This window comes from Corvus kubaryi, unplaced genomic scaffold (genome assembly GCF_017639235.1).
Source record: "Corvus kubaryi isolate FWS band 111438036 unplaced genomic scaffold, C.kubaryi_AGA036_p1.0 37385, whole genome shotgun sequence".
In the NCBI taxonomy this organism is placed as follows: domain Eukaryota; kingdom Metazoa; phylum Chordata; class Aves; order Passeriformes; family Corvidae; genus Corvus; species Corvus kubaryi.
In genome coordinates, this window is record NW_024581127.1 from 15,621,552 (window position 1) to 15,639,147 (window position 17,596).

General features: G+C 39.8%; 1 protein-coding gene across 1 annotated transcript; it reads right to left on the reverse strand.

The window, feature by feature from the left end:
• Positions 1–1,329: 1,329 nt before the first annotated feature.
• On the reverse strand, positions 1,330–17,451 carry PABPC1 (poly(A) binding protein cytoplasmic 1). Its single transcript, XM_042035912.1, has 15 exons — positions 16,727–17,451; positions 11,955–12,148; positions 11,747–11,862; positions 9,787–9,926; positions 8,439–8,533; positions 6,790–6,927; positions 6,598–6,693; positions 5,894–6,166; positions 5,615–5,708; positions 5,338–5,448; positions 4,191–4,345; positions 3,677–3,761; positions 3,374–3,504; positions 2,989–3,084; positions 1,330–1,770 (listed from the first exon to the last, which is right to left on the reverse strand). The coding sequence occupies exons 1-14, from the start codon at positions 16,917–16,919 to the stop codon at positions 2,992–2,994; spliced, it is 1,914 nt and encodes a 637-aa protein (XP_041891846.1). The 5' UTR covers positions 16,920–17,451; the 3' UTR covers positions 1,330–1,770; positions 2,989–2,991.
• Positions 17,452–17,596: the final 145 nt, after the last annotated feature.

Below are 17,596 nucleotides of genomic sequence, written 5' to 3' on the forward strand. Positions count from 1 at the left end.
TCAGCCTCTTAACATGTACATATCTTCCTTGAACTCTCTCTTTTGTAGGATTTACCATCCAATTTCAAAAATTCTTAATTCTAGACATACATCTCAGCAAGACTGCAACTGAAAGGCTATCCCAGTCTGTCACCATCAGGACAGGACAGGACTGAGTGTAAGAATTACACAAGTTTAACCTAATGCTTTTACAGCAAAGGATTTTAATTAGAATCCATTTACACCAGACCAATTTCACCTCATTATGTTAAGCTTATTTCTCAAATTCCGTAACAGAAAACATGAAGATCTTTGCAAGACAGGAAAAATAAGGGGGCTCTTGAACTGTCTTTTAGGGGACTTCAGAAAGCATACTAAAGGGTTTTGACTGCAACAACAGATCAGAGAACACTGCTATTCCCGCCACACAACATGGATTTCAGAGACTTCCAGAACAAACTACTCCCTTCTTGTGAATTCCATAAAGCCTTTACTCTTTACATACAGCAACTGAAACCCAACAGATTCCAGTGGCTAAAGGTCATGCCTTCCTCCCTAACAGATCTTAGTGCCTTTTTCCCAACCCCATCCCAGCATGCCAAGTTTTACCCTCTTCTCTGTAAAAGCAGGACATGCCATTTTTCACTGCTTCATTTCTCCCTTTGCATTATCAATTTTGACAAAGCAACTTTTAAAGCCAATTATGGGCTAAACTGGGCAGAAAATATCCCTTCCCATTCCACAGGTCTGCAGAAAGTACTCCCTCTCTAAAAGGGGGTGGGGGGGGGGGAAGCAGCTACAGGGCAGCAACTGTAGGATAATCCATCTGTGGATGGACAAACTTCAGTGTATCTGCTAACTCACACAGGAAAGTTTGTTTTACAACAAAAGCCCTTTTACTCTCTCAGTTATACATTTAAAAATTAGCTTGATTACGCATTTAAGCGTTAATCCCACAAAACTCCCAACTTCAGTATGGTTCTGTAGCAAATGAAACAGCTCACGTGGCAGTGCTGCCTCTTCCCACTTTAGTGCCATTAGCCATTTCACTGCAAACTCCTTCTAGTGACACAAACTGACCTGAAGATCCCATCATCCCTGGGTGAAGACAGAATTACTTCTATGCTATTGTACACTAGACCAGATTCAGATAAAGCAGCAATTTATTAAAAAAACCCCAAACATTTCTCCCCCTCCCTTCACTTCTACTGTTTAGAAGCCAGTCTACAGGTGTAGGCTAATCTTCTCTACAATCCACTAAAGCATACTATAGAGTGGGATTCTAACTTGGCATTCTGGATGACAAGTTTATGAAAATTACACTGTACAAAAGAAACCATCACAACTAAGTCAGTGTTTAAGGAATTTTTATTAAACCAAGAATTTTATAATCCAAATTATGTTTCTTTGCTCAGCTATCAATTCTCACTGTCAACTAAAACAGTGGTGATATTCTGAGCTTTTCCACAGTAAAGAATTACAAAATTAAAGAAAGGAATGCTTTAAATTTTTGTACTGTGCTGAAAATGCTTTTCCCCTGGGTTTATAAAACATTAATTTGTATTTTTTATTTTACTATTTTTTTTTAAATTTTAAATCAATAAGTAATCTAGGACCAGCATTTGTTTTGCTAGCCCCGGCGTTGCTCTGTACGTAAGCTTCAAAGTTTCCTTTCCTTTTTTTATTTATTTTATATTTTGCAATGTTTTTCTCAATATTTAATAGTTTTTCCATGTTTAGATTTTTTTTTCTTCGGTGAAGCGAAGTTCTAGATTGTAGTCCCGGATAGTTCTGCAAAGAAAAACAATGCTGTTACGTTTTAAAATGAAAGCAGCACCTTACACATTTTCTGATATGCTTTCTGCTGCTGTATGCCACACAGCACTCTGGGCTTTCACTGTATCAATGACACCAAAATTCTTTAGAAGCAGAGTATCAGAAGTCCCCCCACTTTTTAGGGACACAAAAGTATTCAAAAGTCTGTTGATCCTTGGCAAGACAAAACTGACTCTAGAACTGGGCAGTACCTCAGACAGCACCACTTTAAGCACAATGTTACGGTGATTGACCTCAGGTCACATCTACTCTTGAGGCCAGCACACTGAGGCTCATCAAATAACTACTCTAGTAGTATTTTCAATTATTAAAACATCATGCAGCAGACAGAGTAATGGTCTCAAAGTCTGGGCATCTTAGTTTAGGAGAGACAACCTATTCAGCACTTACCTCCATTGTGAAAGTGTCACTAGCAAAAAAAAAAATGTGTAAAAATCATGACTCAAATTTTGACCCCAAAAGGAAAATTGCAGAAATTAAAATATCAAGAAAAAAAGAAAATTCTGTGTGATCAGATGTTAAAGCAGGCACCTTCAAATGATAGCTACAAATGTGGTAAGCAAGTTCACAGGCAAAACCTAACTAGACAGAAGAGATAACAGATTCCTTTTTATGTTCAACTTCACATTTCTTCCCTATCAAAATTGTTAAGGTACCACCATTTGCCTCTGTCATGCACAATTAAGACACCAACCCCACAGAAGGCAATGAAGAAAAATCATTATTTTAATTGACATTAAATTCACCCAAATGTGAAGTCAAGACAATATATAGTTTAATTTTCTCTTACTGTACAATTTTAGAATTTGGTAAGTATATTCAGATTACAGTGTAAATAAGCTCTTTAATGACTTAAGGTAAAAGGGGGTTGGAATGCCTTTTTAAGCTTATTTCAATTCCATAAGTTGCTCTCAAACAAAAGTATGAATAGTAGCATTTGACAGAACTGCCCGTTTTTGTACACATGCCTAGAACAAATTCCAGCTAAATGTGCTGTTAAAAACAACGACACATCAGTAACTTTTGCTAACCAAGTGAGCACAGAAGGTTTTTACCATAGCTGTTACTTCCTGTGGCTGCAAATGACACAGAGCCTGGACACATGCTGCTTACAAGGCCACGGACCAAAGACTTGCCCCAGTCAACCTATGGAACTACAGTGGTCCGACTTACTTATTAAACACTTGGAACCCCAGTGGGATTATTAACTGCCTTTTGAGCAGCCTCTTTAGCTTGGTGGGCTTGTAGTACGGCTACAGCTTCATCAACCTGTTCAGTAAAAAAGAAAAATTAATTAAGGGAAGCACAGCAATTTGTTTATATTTAATAATACAGTGGAAATCATATATATAAACAACGCCTGCATGGTTAAAAAGAAAAAGGAGAACATTACAATTCCAGTTTATGCAATGTAAGTCACTGTCACCCTTTGAGAGGATACTCTTGCCCTGAGCCACCGCTGCATTGCTGTTACTCCACTGTGCCAGCACAAACACCTGTTAGATCCATGTAAGACTTAACCACCTATGGAACCAGTGCAAGGCCAAAGTCCCCCTACCTTCGAACGAAGAGACTCAGGAGACTCGAGCATGTGGAGGAGTTCAGAGTTGTCAATCTCCAACAACATACCAGTGATCTTACCCGCCAGAGTAGGGTGCATGTTTTGAATAAGGGGGAATAGACGTTCACCTAGAGAGAAAGAAGCTAATCAGGGACAAATCCAGCCTACATTTAAGGGATAAGGGAAACACAACACCTTGTTCTACTGCTAAAACAATTTACTCTGCATTTTAAGATTGATAAAAGTGTACTTTGACTGTCCTTCTGCTACAATGTGTAGAGAAAGGTATCATGTACATACCTAACATCTGCTTTTGTTCTTGTGGAGGGGCAGAAGCCAACATGGAAGCAGTCAAAGGTTCCTGACCTTGCACATGGACAGCAGGCTGCAAATTAATTTAACAACATTTGAAAATGAAATTCTACTTCATAATTAGGTACAGCTTCAAATAGCCAGTAATTCACAACTCAGCATACACAATGCCTACAGTGTCAGAAACATCAAAGAAACTAACAGCTATGTCTATTTAATCAACTACTACTGGTTAGAGCTGAGTGATGATGCTGAAGGTTATTAGAAACTGCCCCACTGAGGAGCAAACACAAGAATTTAGGCTAAGGTATGAGGGAACTGAAAAGTATGAAGCAACACAGGATCACATCCTATCCCAGGTGAACTTGAAATATACTCAATTCCCTAGTGCTTTTACTCTACTGCCATGATGCAGAGCCTGAATTGCTCTCCCATCACCCTCACCACCTTCCTGTGCAAAGAGCATCAGTAAAAGCACAGAGCAGCTCCCCAGATCACATACCTGCTGCATAGCAACCTGCGGCTGCGTATTGAGATGCTGCTGAGGATTGCGAACACCCGCAGCGTATTTGTACTGTGGTACTGTGCGCACGGCAGGAGTGGCTGCAGTGGCTGCTGCTGCAGGACGTGGACCCATTGTTTGTGTTGATGTATTAGCTGAAAAAATAGTAACATAATTCCATATCCAAATAATTATTATTATAATTATTTTTTGCCCAACAAACCAACTTGAATCAAATACCTAAATTAGGTATTGTGTTATAGATTCGTCTTAGTAGTGCTGTCAACTGTCACATTACTGGTCACATCCAAAGGTTCAAACCCTGAAATTTACTGGATGCTACTATCCAGTCACTTCACTCATGAATTACCCTTTTTACATGCTACTGAAAAAAGATCTGAGATAAAAAATCCACTTTGTTTGAGTATTAATGTAATTTCATTGTAAGCTAAAGGACATTTGATTTCCTGAGCACATTATGTCAGTCATTCTAAAAAAGATACTTTTAGGAAGTAGATGGCTGTCTAATACATTCTGGGAGAATTATGCCTCCAGAGAGGTTGTGGAATCCCCATCCCTGGAGATGTTCAAGACCAGGCTTGATGGGGCTCTGAGTACCCTGGCCTAGTAGAGAGTTCCCTGCCTCTGGGGGTTGAACTGCATGACCTTTAAGGTTCCTTCCAACCCAGACCATTCTATGATTACAGCCAATTCTGGTTTCATTCAGTGATGTGCAGATTTTGCATTCATGATACTGGCTCACAATAATAAAATATGTATATATGAAATATAAAAAAATTAGTAAGAGCTAAAATTGTATCATCTCTATTTCTACATGCAACCTACTATTACAATTACTGCAACTATGTTTAGAAATTACAGAAGCCATCATACTGTATTACTGAAGCACACACAAGAATAAGTACTTCATCCTAAAGAGATGGGATCACAGCTGGAGTCTTTGCTTGGACAGTATTTAAAGCAATTACTAGAAGGTGATACTAGCTTATTCATTTGGAAGAGCCATAAAAGGAGGATGTGTTACCATGTGTGATAATAAACTTCCAAATGCTTTTGCAAGATCAGGCTGAACCAGCAAAATTGGAACAGAAGTCTAATACCTAAAGTTTGCATAAATCAAACTCACCAACACGCTGCGTTGACATAACTCTTGGAACCTGGGAAGAAGCTGGTCTCATGGTACTGAACGGTGGTCTGGGTGCTGCTGGGCGGATAGCACCAGGCATGTTTTGGAATGCTGTGGTTTGGAAAAAATATACTGTTACATGCTGAAACAGTGAGTGGTGACAACACAACAAAGAGAAGACTGATACTGCAATGCCATGAAAATGTATTTGAAAGTGCAAAGGTAAATGCTACAGAGTTTACAGCAATCACTGGAAAGAGGTAAAGAAGTGACTTACGATGAGGTCTGGCACCCTGAGCAGTCCAGCGAGGACTAGGTCTAGCAAGTTGAGCAAGCTGATTAGTAGGATAGTACGCAGCACGGTTCTGAGTCTGCCAAAAACAACAACATCACGTAACTTTGTTGTCTGTGAAGGGCATGCTGAACAGCCCATCACCATCCTACTATGAAATTGAAATGCTGGAATCATGGACACATGCTAAGTTATATTTACTGTTAAATCTAAGCAGATTTTAAACACAGTACAAAATATACAGTTACTCATCTCTACACATACCTGAGGAATAGCTGCCATGAAGTATCCTGAAGGAGGTGCTGGCTGGTAGGGGTTGATTACAGGATTAGGTACTGCTCTTACACTTGCCATCCTCTGCATGTACTGGTTGGTGAGATGAGCTTGGCGCTCCTCCTTACGCTGGGCTAGAGCTACATATAATGGTTTAGTAGCCACAATTCTACCATTCATTTCCGTGACTGCTTTGGTGGCTTCTTCTGGTGATGAAAAGCATACAAATCCAAATCCTTTGCTGCGGCCACCTTCCATCATCACCTGTCAGTACAAAATTTAATTTTGTAACTAAATGTCCTGTGCCATGCCTACTGAACTTGCATGGGTTTCTTGTTTCAGCTTATTAGAAGTGAAACCACAGTTTGTTTTACTGAATTTTTTATAAAAACGAGTATTATTGTGTAATTAATAGCTAACTGTTACCTGAATAGAGATGAAAATCTCATTGAAATAATAATGAGCACAATATTGCACTGGAAAGATGTAATTTCTCTCACACTAGTCTCACGACTTAGTTTATTTCAAGAAAGGATGATCATATGGTATTTAACCTGACGTGTACAATAATCAAGAAAGCTTATGCTCACATTTATAGTGGATCACATCTGTTACTGAATGAAATAAACTTTTCTTTGGTGACAGATCACTACTAATTTTCAGAGAACAGATAAGCACAATTGATGAACTTTTACCTTTGCACTAGTGATTGTACCAAATGGGGAGAACTCTTTTCGGAGACGCTCATCATCAATCCCATCATCAAGATTTTTCACATAAAGGTTTACACCCTAAGAAAACAGGCAAGTTATTTTTAAAAGCAAGTGTTCTGTGTAAATCTCAAAATACCATGTAATAGAGTTAGTCCTCTTGCTTTAAAACTGAACCTGGTATCTGGTGATCCTGTCCTGCTTCATTTGTTCAAACTTGCGCTTCAGCTCCGTCTGTCTTTCCACCTTTTTCTGAGCCCGGCCAACGTAGATTTGTTTTCCATTGAGCTCCTTCCCATTCATCTCATCTACAGCCTTCATTAAAAAACAAGTTAGCAGTGCTTCGTACTCAAGCATTTTTCAGACATACAAAAAAAATGCAATTTAAATATAAAAAGCTACATAAGGATTATAGAAAAAGAGCTGATCCATCTTAAAATACCACTAATTGAAACAAAATACCCCCAAACTTCCCCACTTATGCTAACATGAAAATTGCTTTCCAAGTATGCTTCTGTCTTGTTGAAGACAAGTCACAAGGGATGCAAACCACTTTTTTTTATATGAAGCTGGATGAAAAATCCCAAGTTGCAAGAACTATTTCTCCAGCCTTATCTTGCTAACGGCAGAGAAAAGTAAGGAAATAAAGTTGAAAAGCTTTAATTCACCTAGTGCTATCTTTAAAAGTAACATCTGAAACCATAGTACCTATCAGATCTTTCTATACTACATGTTAAGCTATGGATAGCATGTATAGCTTATTTTTTTATTTTTCACTTTTAGTCTTTCATTAAGGAAATACTTAGAAGTATGAAAATATGAACTACTTCTGTTACAACTCTTCAGATGTGAAAACTCTGGCACATATGTGCTCAATTAATTTAAAACCAGAAGTCACCAGTTTATTGTATATATTTATGATCAATTTAGACATATCTACAGAGATAATGGAATTTTGTATCATTTAAAATACCCAACATGATTCTGACTACACTAAGAGAAACTACTCACCAATTAATGTATGCTAGACTGAAAAATGTAGATGTTAAGACAGACAGAATTTGTTCTAATCTCTCACTTGTACACTCGCAGTAGTGACAAATCACCAAAATGCCTTTTGAAAAGCAAACTTTTGTTTGTTGCCATGATTTGTTCTGTACTGCATTTTTTTCCTGATGCTATGTCCCTACTGTCACAATCAACTGACATATCAAAACAACCAATTGACAAAGAATTAAGTTATACAGCATACTGGCATGTTATAGACATATACACAAATAAAAAGGACCCTTCTTCCAAAGTTACCCCTCAGAGTAAAAGCAACATCACATGGCTCTATGACTATTTTCTTACAGCTGTGCCAAACATGCTTTATAAAACTAATAGCTTCCCTGCTGACTTTGCAGAGCTACAGTTTGAAAACACAATTCCTTCTGCCTTGCACAAACATTTTGTGCAACCAAATTGGATCCAATGATTCAGAGATGTAGTAATTTACTATGCTGTATATTCCTCAGCATGAGAGAGTCCAAATATCATTGAGACCTTTAAGCCCAACTACAACAGGTTTTTAAATTATTCAAGATTCCCCATATCTGCACTAGTTCCAGCTGTATCACAGTATCTTGACTTAACAGGCTCCTTAGACCAATTGACATTTACTCATAAGAAAGCATTCTAAATTACAGAAACTGTGTTAAGTAATTTAAGGAGTGAGCACTTCTTTTTGTAGTGTCCTTGACCAATTAAAAAAACTTAATCACTCAATGAAACGTATTACTTGGGTCTCAGTTACAGAATTCCTAAAATTAAGTCCAAAAGCTTACTTTTTGGGCATCTTCGTGTCTTTCAAAACTAACGAAGCCAAAGCCTTTAGATTTTCCACTCTCATCAGTCATAACTTTCACACTTAGAGCAGGACCTAAAAGGAGAATGAAATACTTATGCTTCATATACAGTGTATTCTTCTCACCTTTTGAACATCCTCTTTAGAAGATATTTAATTTATTTCACTTGTATTACAAAGGACTCCTGCACCAATAATAGTATCACCCATTAATAAGAAATTACTAATTTGCCCCAATGAACTTCATCCATTATGGCTGAAGTCTGCCATGCTGATTTTCTTTTTACTGTATTTTCAAACAAAATTTTACCTCAAAGTGAATGAAATTTATTTTATCATTAAAAATTATGACATTTAAAATAGTATTAGCACTTCCATTCTTTGAAACAGGTACTGAAAAAGCCAGAGGGAGGCCTTGCAATTAGGTATACATTTTACTATTTTTCCTGGTGAAAGGGCATCCTAGTTCAGCAATTCCAGATCTTTAGAAAATTGGAGTTCACAGACTCAATTGAAGTAGCTAATTTAGCTGTAGCAGCTAAATTTGCTACTGTTTCAACCACAGATACTTGAAGAGCAGAAAGGAATTTCCTGTGCTTAAGGAATGATGCTTAAGGCTGCTACAGGGTATTTCTTGTACAAGGGCTTCCCTTGCTTTACATAATATCCACTGGAGAACATCAAAAGCATACAGGGAAGAAAATTTTTAAAAAAAGCTGAGGCTGAAAATAAAAGGTGAAGAACCTGTAACTGCATTAAGGGATTTGCCATTTCCTATTTTGATGGTGACACATCATATACATTACTAGATCATGGTCATATGTCTGCCATAATTTTGCCCTGTGTGTAACTGAGGATCAAGGCAGAATGTCATAGCTTGGCACTGGAATAGTTCCTTATAATTTTGTATTAGGTCAACCACCACAATACAACTGAATAACAGAGGTAAGTCTGCAGGTCAGTGAAAGCAACAGTAAACTCATTTGTCACACATCCTGTAGGTGCATTCATAACATCAGTCTGTACTAAACCAAAGAACACTTCTATTTGCAACTTTCAAAAAATGGCCGAACCCATAGACACACTATTTTCAGATTATTGGAAACAGTTCTGATGACAGGATTATATATGCTATTCTGCCTATTTAAAATTCAGATATTACTGCACTTTTGAGACTGAAATTAAGTACCAACTTTTTAGTAACCTTTATTACATTTTTAAATCAACATCAGACAGCCCTGATTCCTTGTATTTCAGGGCACTGTACAGATAAGATACAAGTAATAAGTTGAAGTTCACTTGTGTTTATATAAACATTAAGACATTACCAAACTTGCCAAAGAGTTCCTTAAGTCTCTCATCATCCATGTCTTCTCCAAAATTTTTGATGTAAACATTGGTGAATTCTTTTGCTCTGGCTCCAAGCTCTGCCTCACGTTCCTTGCGGGATTTAAACCTTCCAACAAATCTAGTTGTAGGAAGAACAGAGTAATACAGATTAAAGCAAGTCTCTCAAGGTTTAAACATTTACTTTAGTCCTCTAGCACTGTATTTTATTCTTGATCAGTCTCGTTCACTATAGGTATGAAATTCTTTAGATAAAATGTTCATGATAAAACTCCATCAGAAAAAATTCCACTATCCTTTGCTACATCAGCATGTTTATCCCAGTTAAGAGGCATGAAAATGCTTTCAAGCCATTGGTGAGACTGTTCACTCTTACAAAACAGCCTTTGACAACAAGAGCTCGACAATGGAAAGAGTACTAAGTAAAGAGGCTAAACAGAAATTCTAGATAACAGCATAATCCCTCTGCCATACTAAAAACTTGGCAGCCTTAAAGCAGTCACTGCTCTCTGATCCAGTTTTTAAGCAAGCAATATTTAACTAACTGCCCCCACTCCCTAACACACCTTTCCAGCCTATATCAAAGACTTTTTTTTTTTTAAAGACATAGTGAAATAAATAGTTAATTTGCTCTTGAGTCAAATACCATTGCAAATTGGCTGGGAGCACCAATGTCAATGACAGCTCATACTGTCAGAAAGTACAGAACCTGAACATAACATTCTGCAGCCCAAGGACCTGCCCTAGCACAGAGTGTACGTGGTTGACAGTGATTTCTGACTGTAGCAGACTCCCCCTTTAAAATTTTATTGTACTAACCTTATAGTTCCAAATCTGGCAAATGCAATACAGTAGCATCCAGTAACTAAGTAATTTTTAAACTTTGAACATTTCACCCAGTTTATAGCAATCAAGTATAGTAAGAATGGAAGTGCAGTGTGTTCAGCAGATTTTGATAGTGAGTGAAGTGTTTTAATTGACTTCTAAAAGACTAGCTTGAATAGAAATTCAAAGCAAAATTAACTCTCATGATATTATTTTACCCACATGCTTTTATGACTGCATGCTGACCATTTTTATTAATTTAAGGTTATATAAACATGGATGCTGAATAAAAGCATCCACAGTATGGCAGTCAAGAACAGAACAAGCAGGAAGACTGGCATTTCATGTATGTCCTCCCTATATGCGACTTGATCTATCCATTTCTAAATATAAAAATAATCCATGATGGTAACCTGATGCTGATTTCTGTTATCTTTTTTCCAAACCCTCCTAAGTATTTAGAAAGCTGTTCTTTTGCAATTATACCAAACACCATAATGATCCCCTAGGCATAGCTGTGAGGCACACTCACTCCCCCAGCCTAAATATTATTAAACAAGTTGCCAAATAACTTTTTTCCTACAATGGTGAACAGTGACAATGTTTAAAACATTACGCTTATCTAAGTTTTATTTTCTACTCCCTAGATATGCCTATTAACAGACATTCATACAAAAATACTAGTCTGATCTGACCACTCTTAAGTGCCAAGTAACTCTAACTCTAAGTATCAGCTGACTCCAAAATATGGATAACACACCTATCTCACAACTCTTACAAAGGAAATATTATTCAGAATACTCAATGGATTGTATTTCATCTCAGACCAGTAAGATCAGAAAACCAGGGAAGATGCCAAATCCTCATTACAGTATTGGCTTGGAAGACAATTAACACAATGATTTTTTCCTCCAGAGTCCATTATTTGCCTTTTTGAACTTAGTCTGCCTTTAGAATAGGCAGATAACACAATTCTTAAAATCCCTAGCACTAAAACTCTACATCATCTCAAAATAAGAAATTTTTAGAACATTCCTTTCCTAAGTAAGCTTTTAAACCTTTGCTGTAAAATGAATTTCAGTTTGCTGATAGCCAAACACGTATTTATGTACTTACACTTTGCGGTCATTAAGCAGCATACCATTCATTTTTTCAATTGCTCTTTCTGCAGCTTCTTGTGTCTCAAAATGTACAAATCCATAACCCTTGGATCCATTTTCATCACACACCACCTATTAATGAAAAACCTTGTTGTAATACCCATGGAATGTTTCCAGCATAAATTGAGAAGTCTTTGTGTCAATATGTTTTATTTTCCACTAACCTTACAAGACAGGATGTTCCCAAAAGCAGAAAATGTGTCATACAAAGCTTTGTTATCAATTGATTTGTCCAAGTTTTTGATGAAGATGTTTCCTACGCCGCTTTTGCGTAGAGATGGATCGCGCTGAGACCACATGATGCGCACTGGTTTGCCTTTAATGACATCAAAGTTCATCGTGTCCAAAGCTCGTTCAGCTGGAAAAACATTATGGAATTAGTAGAAAATGCTAGTTATCTTAATAAGCACACAAATACCAGCTGAATTACAATGCTTAATAATATTTTTACTATTTCAAGTCCAGCACCATCACCAAGATGCAAACCTAAGCCTCCAATGTAGTCTGTTGTATGCAAGGAAGAACTGGCAAAAACTCATCAGTGAAAGATGCACTTAGGAAGTAGCACAAGTCAGCTGAGCAGGCTGTAGAAATCTCATGAGCTTATAGAACTAGGTCTATGAAAAGATGGTACGGTGACAGGAAAAAAGGCAGCAAGTGGTGGCCATTACAAAGTTTTTACATTTGTGAAAACCAGCTGGCTTATCCCAGATCACATAGGTGTATACTGTGCCAATAAAAATGCTTGTAGGGGTACTGCTTGTGCCTATATGAGGCCTTTTGCAAACGTCAACCCAAGAACACCTACAGTACCAATACCTCTAAACCAACAAAATTTCCTTTCTAGGTGGATGTTCAAACCTCGCTCAGGCAGCTGTTCCACACAACTTCGTCAGTGACCAAAAAGATCTGTGATGAAATTCTGGGCAAGACAGTTCAAAGAGATTCAACACTAGCACTTATTAAGTTTTGAGAATCTGAAATTATACATATATTTTAAAAGCTCACAATGAAATACGTAAGAGCTCAATGAAGGAGCAAGAATTAAAACAGCAAACCAGGGTAATGTAAACCAGGTTTTGTTACTCCAATGGAGTAGTTTTTCCAGTAGAACTCCGTAACTAACTTTTTAAATCCTGCATGTAAAATCAGGGGATTTTATTTGTGTATTTAGATGGGGAAGTATCAAGACCTGTTCAGTTTTCACATGTCTCTTCAAAGCCACAAGACATGTCTGTAATGTTCTAAGTCAACAACGTATTTAAGCACAAAAGAGCAATAGTTCTCAAATACAGCAGTTCCTTTTCATCCCTGCTCCTGTAAGTCTGGAAGAACACTGAAAAAAGTCCCAGTAAATACCTGAAGTCAGAGCCATTGGCATTAACTCACTTCACTGTAATTTGCAAATATCAGAACAACACCATGTTAACACAACTGAAATCAGCTTAGTGTTAGTTAAAAACAGCAACCATGTCAGTTAATTTTTTTTGGGGAGGACCAAAGGCCAATCCCATTATGAAAACCCTTATTTAAGGTTTTTGTTCTTTAAGTCCTGCTTTTATCTTGAGCTATGTTGTTGCATGTCACAGCCAAAGACAATTTGCAATGAGCCTGGAATTCAGCTGATACACCATGTTTAATTATCCTTTCTTGTGACATTGTCAGATTAGAAATAAATTTGAAGATTATATTCTCTGAAAGACATCTATGGGCATTAAAGAGATGGATATCTAACATTTTCATGGGGAAAAATATTATTGATACTATTACCATATTCACATGACAGTAGCAACTCAGCAACTGATTTAAACTGAAGCCACAAAAACTACATGCCAGTCTTCTAAGTAAGTTAATAAAGCTTTCAAAAACTTTAATATAAATTAAGCAGGAGAGAAAAGGCAACCTAATACTGTTAATGAGAAATAAAAGTAATTGGAAGGCTTTATACTACAAATGTGGGGGGGTGTGGGGAAATGAAAAAGAAAAAAGAAAAAAAAATTAAAAACAAAAAAAAACCTGTGGATATCAGACTGACCACAGTAGAAACTTGTAAGACTTCACTACTGCCCTGGATGTCATTAGAATTATTACTACCAGCACCAATAGATGTGCCAGCAACAAACAGTTCATTATTTCTAGAAGTTGTAACAGGGCTTCCTTTACTAGAAAAGAGGCTTTTCTAATTCATGCTAATTGCTTCTAGAATAATCCTGACACTCCTCAAAAATGTGTGTTCCTAGACACATTTCCCAATCATCTGACTCAAAGTTGGGTCCACGGGTCCTTCGCAAGCATTACCACTCTTAACAAATAGTGAGCCCATGTCTTAGACCAGAGCAATTTCTCCACAAGGACAGCATGGAAACTCCAACAGCTCTCCTCATCTCTCCTATGGAGCAGCAGTACAAGAAACTTAAATACTTCTGCTTAATCAACACCACATTGTCATTCCACGGTAGATTTTTAAAACATGAGTAGACTCCATCTACAACCACGTACAAGCTACTGTCATTAAAATTACCAACGAGTTAAACTGGCTCACTTTCATTACATTTCAGTCATAAAAGGCTGTGCCGGTTGCAGGAGGCAGCTCCATTCAGCAGCGAACTTGTTACCAATGGACACACCTACCCAGGCTGTACTTCTGCTGATTCTGCTTGGAGCTCTCGTTCAATGACTCACCAGCTCCCATTTTAGTCGACTGGACAGTCCACTTTAACAATTTCAAAATCACACAGAATACACACTTAATGCTAACCTGTGCTAAAGGTAAACAGCAATAGCTATGAAATAAAAAAGCTCGGGGAATATAACCATTCTAAAAATCCAAAGGATTCTGGTGCAGTTTCAGATTACTCAAGAATATTTCTAGTTTAGTGATTAAGTAAGATTGCCCGAGTTTTACTCCAGACTATGACTCAAATTCAGAAAAGTCACAACTCTGAAATGTGTGCATACCTCACAAATGTGTCATCAGGCCTAATTAGTTTTTGGAAGAGCTTTGAGATCCCTCGTTTACAGACAGCTGGTAATGTCAAGCACACCTTCAAAGCTGTTTTTCAAAACCCAAGGTAGTTGTTATTAGCTATTTAATAGGCATCGCCTGAGATGTAGCTAAAAATTTGGCTAAACCAATAAAAGGAATCTAGTTTGGAAGCAAAATAAAACCAGTATTATTGTAAGAATAACCATTCATCCTCAAAACTCCTATTTCAAGGTTGCAATAAATTAACATAATGATCTACAAAGAGCCCCCAGCAAATGCTTTCTAGGTATTTGCCAAGAATATAAAATTCTGAAAATCTTGAAAAAGTATAATCGTGCAATACCATTGAACTGTATTTTAAACAACTGCTTCCAGATATGTGCCAGATGCAGTTTGATACAGATGAAAAATTCTTTTAGCTGAACTAGACTAGTTGTAGCCTAAAATATGTGTGTCTCCCAAAGTCTGAAAAATACATGTAACATTTGGAGTAACAGCACCTTTCTAAGAGACATATTCAAAAACTCTGAATTAAGCACTGCTCAGGTGAAAAAGCTGTATTTGTTTCCACATTTGAAAAATTACAAACCAAGTCATAAAATATACTGCTTGCTCAAGATAAAGTCAGCCCTTATGGAACTCTCTCAATACTAAGGAGAAGAAGCATTTTAATCACCTTCAGCTTATACCCTGACATTATTGTATCACAGTACTGACCTGTGCTAACCCCCCTTGTTTTTCTTTCTGAGAAACTGTACCATATACACTTTTATTGAATAAAAGCAAAGTATGTCAAAACAAGCATTCAACTCGTCTCATCCTAAAGAATGGCTGAATAAATCAAAAGCTCTCTGAATTGTGAGAGCTGTTAACAGGTGAAGTATCTGCCTATTAAGAATATGAGGCAGTAACTTTTACTACTTACATACAGATACCATCGGTACACCAAAGTCTGATCTGATAATGGTTGTATGCTAAAGCTAATTTTGAAAGCCAGTTAAATTTAATTGCTTGAAAAGTTTGTAATTTCAGTATCTCACTTTCAAACGTTTGAAAATAAAACCATTATAATAGAAAACTCTTTACTTAAATGTACTTGAAATCACGTATTTTCTAGTTGGTCAGTTACTACTTTTTTTAAATTGGACTCCATAAAACTTAAAACCGTCACATTCGGCTCTTTTAGTCAAACACCCTCCAAATGGATCACACTGTTCCCAGTGTTACAGAGGAAGTTTCTTTACCGATATAACTTCAGAGAAGCAACAACACTTCGTAAAAAAACAAGTTTCATAAAAACACGAGTTGGGAAACAATGTCAGAGTTTCGTGCGAAGTCACACGGATGAGAGCACAGCTCGGGCTCCAGCTACATGAGGAAGAAGCACATGGAGGCCCGAGTAGTTTCATGCCCTCCCTGCACGTGACAGACCTGCCATGGTGTTTTAACAAACGCTTCGGCCTGGACGCCTGTGAAACTACCCAGCCACGCCGGTGCGCCCTACTTCCTTCTCCCGGCCTCTTAATCACGCACTCATACACACACAGCTCCTGCGCGGTTATTAAAAGGTGCTAATGACTGCGATGTTTTCCTCAAGCTACCCTTCATCTCGGACGGACGTGAAGAGCCGCTCGCACACTCATCCACAACCCCCTCCCCTGGACCGGGGCAGCCCCGCCGGGCCCCGGGGCCTCCCCGGGCGCTCCCCCGCCCACCACCGGGGCCCCGCGGCCGCTCTCGATCCGCGGAAGCGCCTCCCCCCCGCTTCTCCGGCCGCCACGAGGCGCGGGCGGCCCGGGCCGCGTGTGAGCGGCAGCCCCGCCGCCAACTTCCCCCCGCGCCCCGCCGGGTCCGCCCCGTCCCGGGCGGCAAAATGGATGCGGGGCGGCGGCCGGGGCGGGGGGCAGGGGACAAACATGGCTCCGCCGCCGCCCGCGGCCCGGCACTCACCGTCGGCGGGCTGCTGGAAGTTGACATAGGCGTATCCGAGCGAGCGACGGGTGATCATGTCCCTGCAGACGCGGATGGAGAGGATGGGCCCGGCGGGGCTGAACTTCTCGTAGAGCATGGCCTCGGTCACGTCGGGGTGCAGGTCCCCCACGTAGAGCGAGGCCATGGGGTAGCTTGGGGCGCTGGGGTTCATCCTGCCGCCGTCTCCCGGCGCGGGGGGGGGCGCTGACGAGGCAGAGGCCGCGGCGGTCGGTGCGAGCGGGGCCGGCGGAGGCGGCGAGGGGCCGCTCGGACTCAACGGCTGCAGCGGGTGCGGCGGATGGGCGGGCGGGGGTCGGGTCGCTCCGTGCGGGCCGGGTGGAGCAGGCGGCGGCGGGTGCTGCGCTCGGCGGAGTCGGGCTCGCTGTATGTCTCCTCTCGGCTGCGCCGGGTCCGGGGACTTCGCTTCACCGGGTTATTTTATATCAAACCGGCCGTTTGCAGAAAGGTTGTCGGGAAGGTTGGATGAGGAAAGAGGATTATTTTTTTAAAAGGTTTTTTTAAGATTTTTGGATTTTTTTTGGCTTTTTTAAATATTTTTTTAGTAATAAATGGTGCTGCGGGGCCGGGCCGGCGTGTCCGGGTGGTCCGGAGCACACGCACTGCGCACACAGCTCCGACGGCGGCCGGGGGACAAGGGGGCGGCCGCCGCCCCGGCCGTGCTCTATATATGCCCGGCCCGCCCCCCCCCGCCCCCCCCGCGCCGCGCGCCACGCAGAGCGCCGCGCGCACCGCGCACGCGCACCTGCGAGCAGGGGTGGAGACACGCGCGGCAGCCGGCGCGGAGCGGCGGCTTCGGCGCATGCGCAAGGGCGGGGCGGCGCGGGGGGG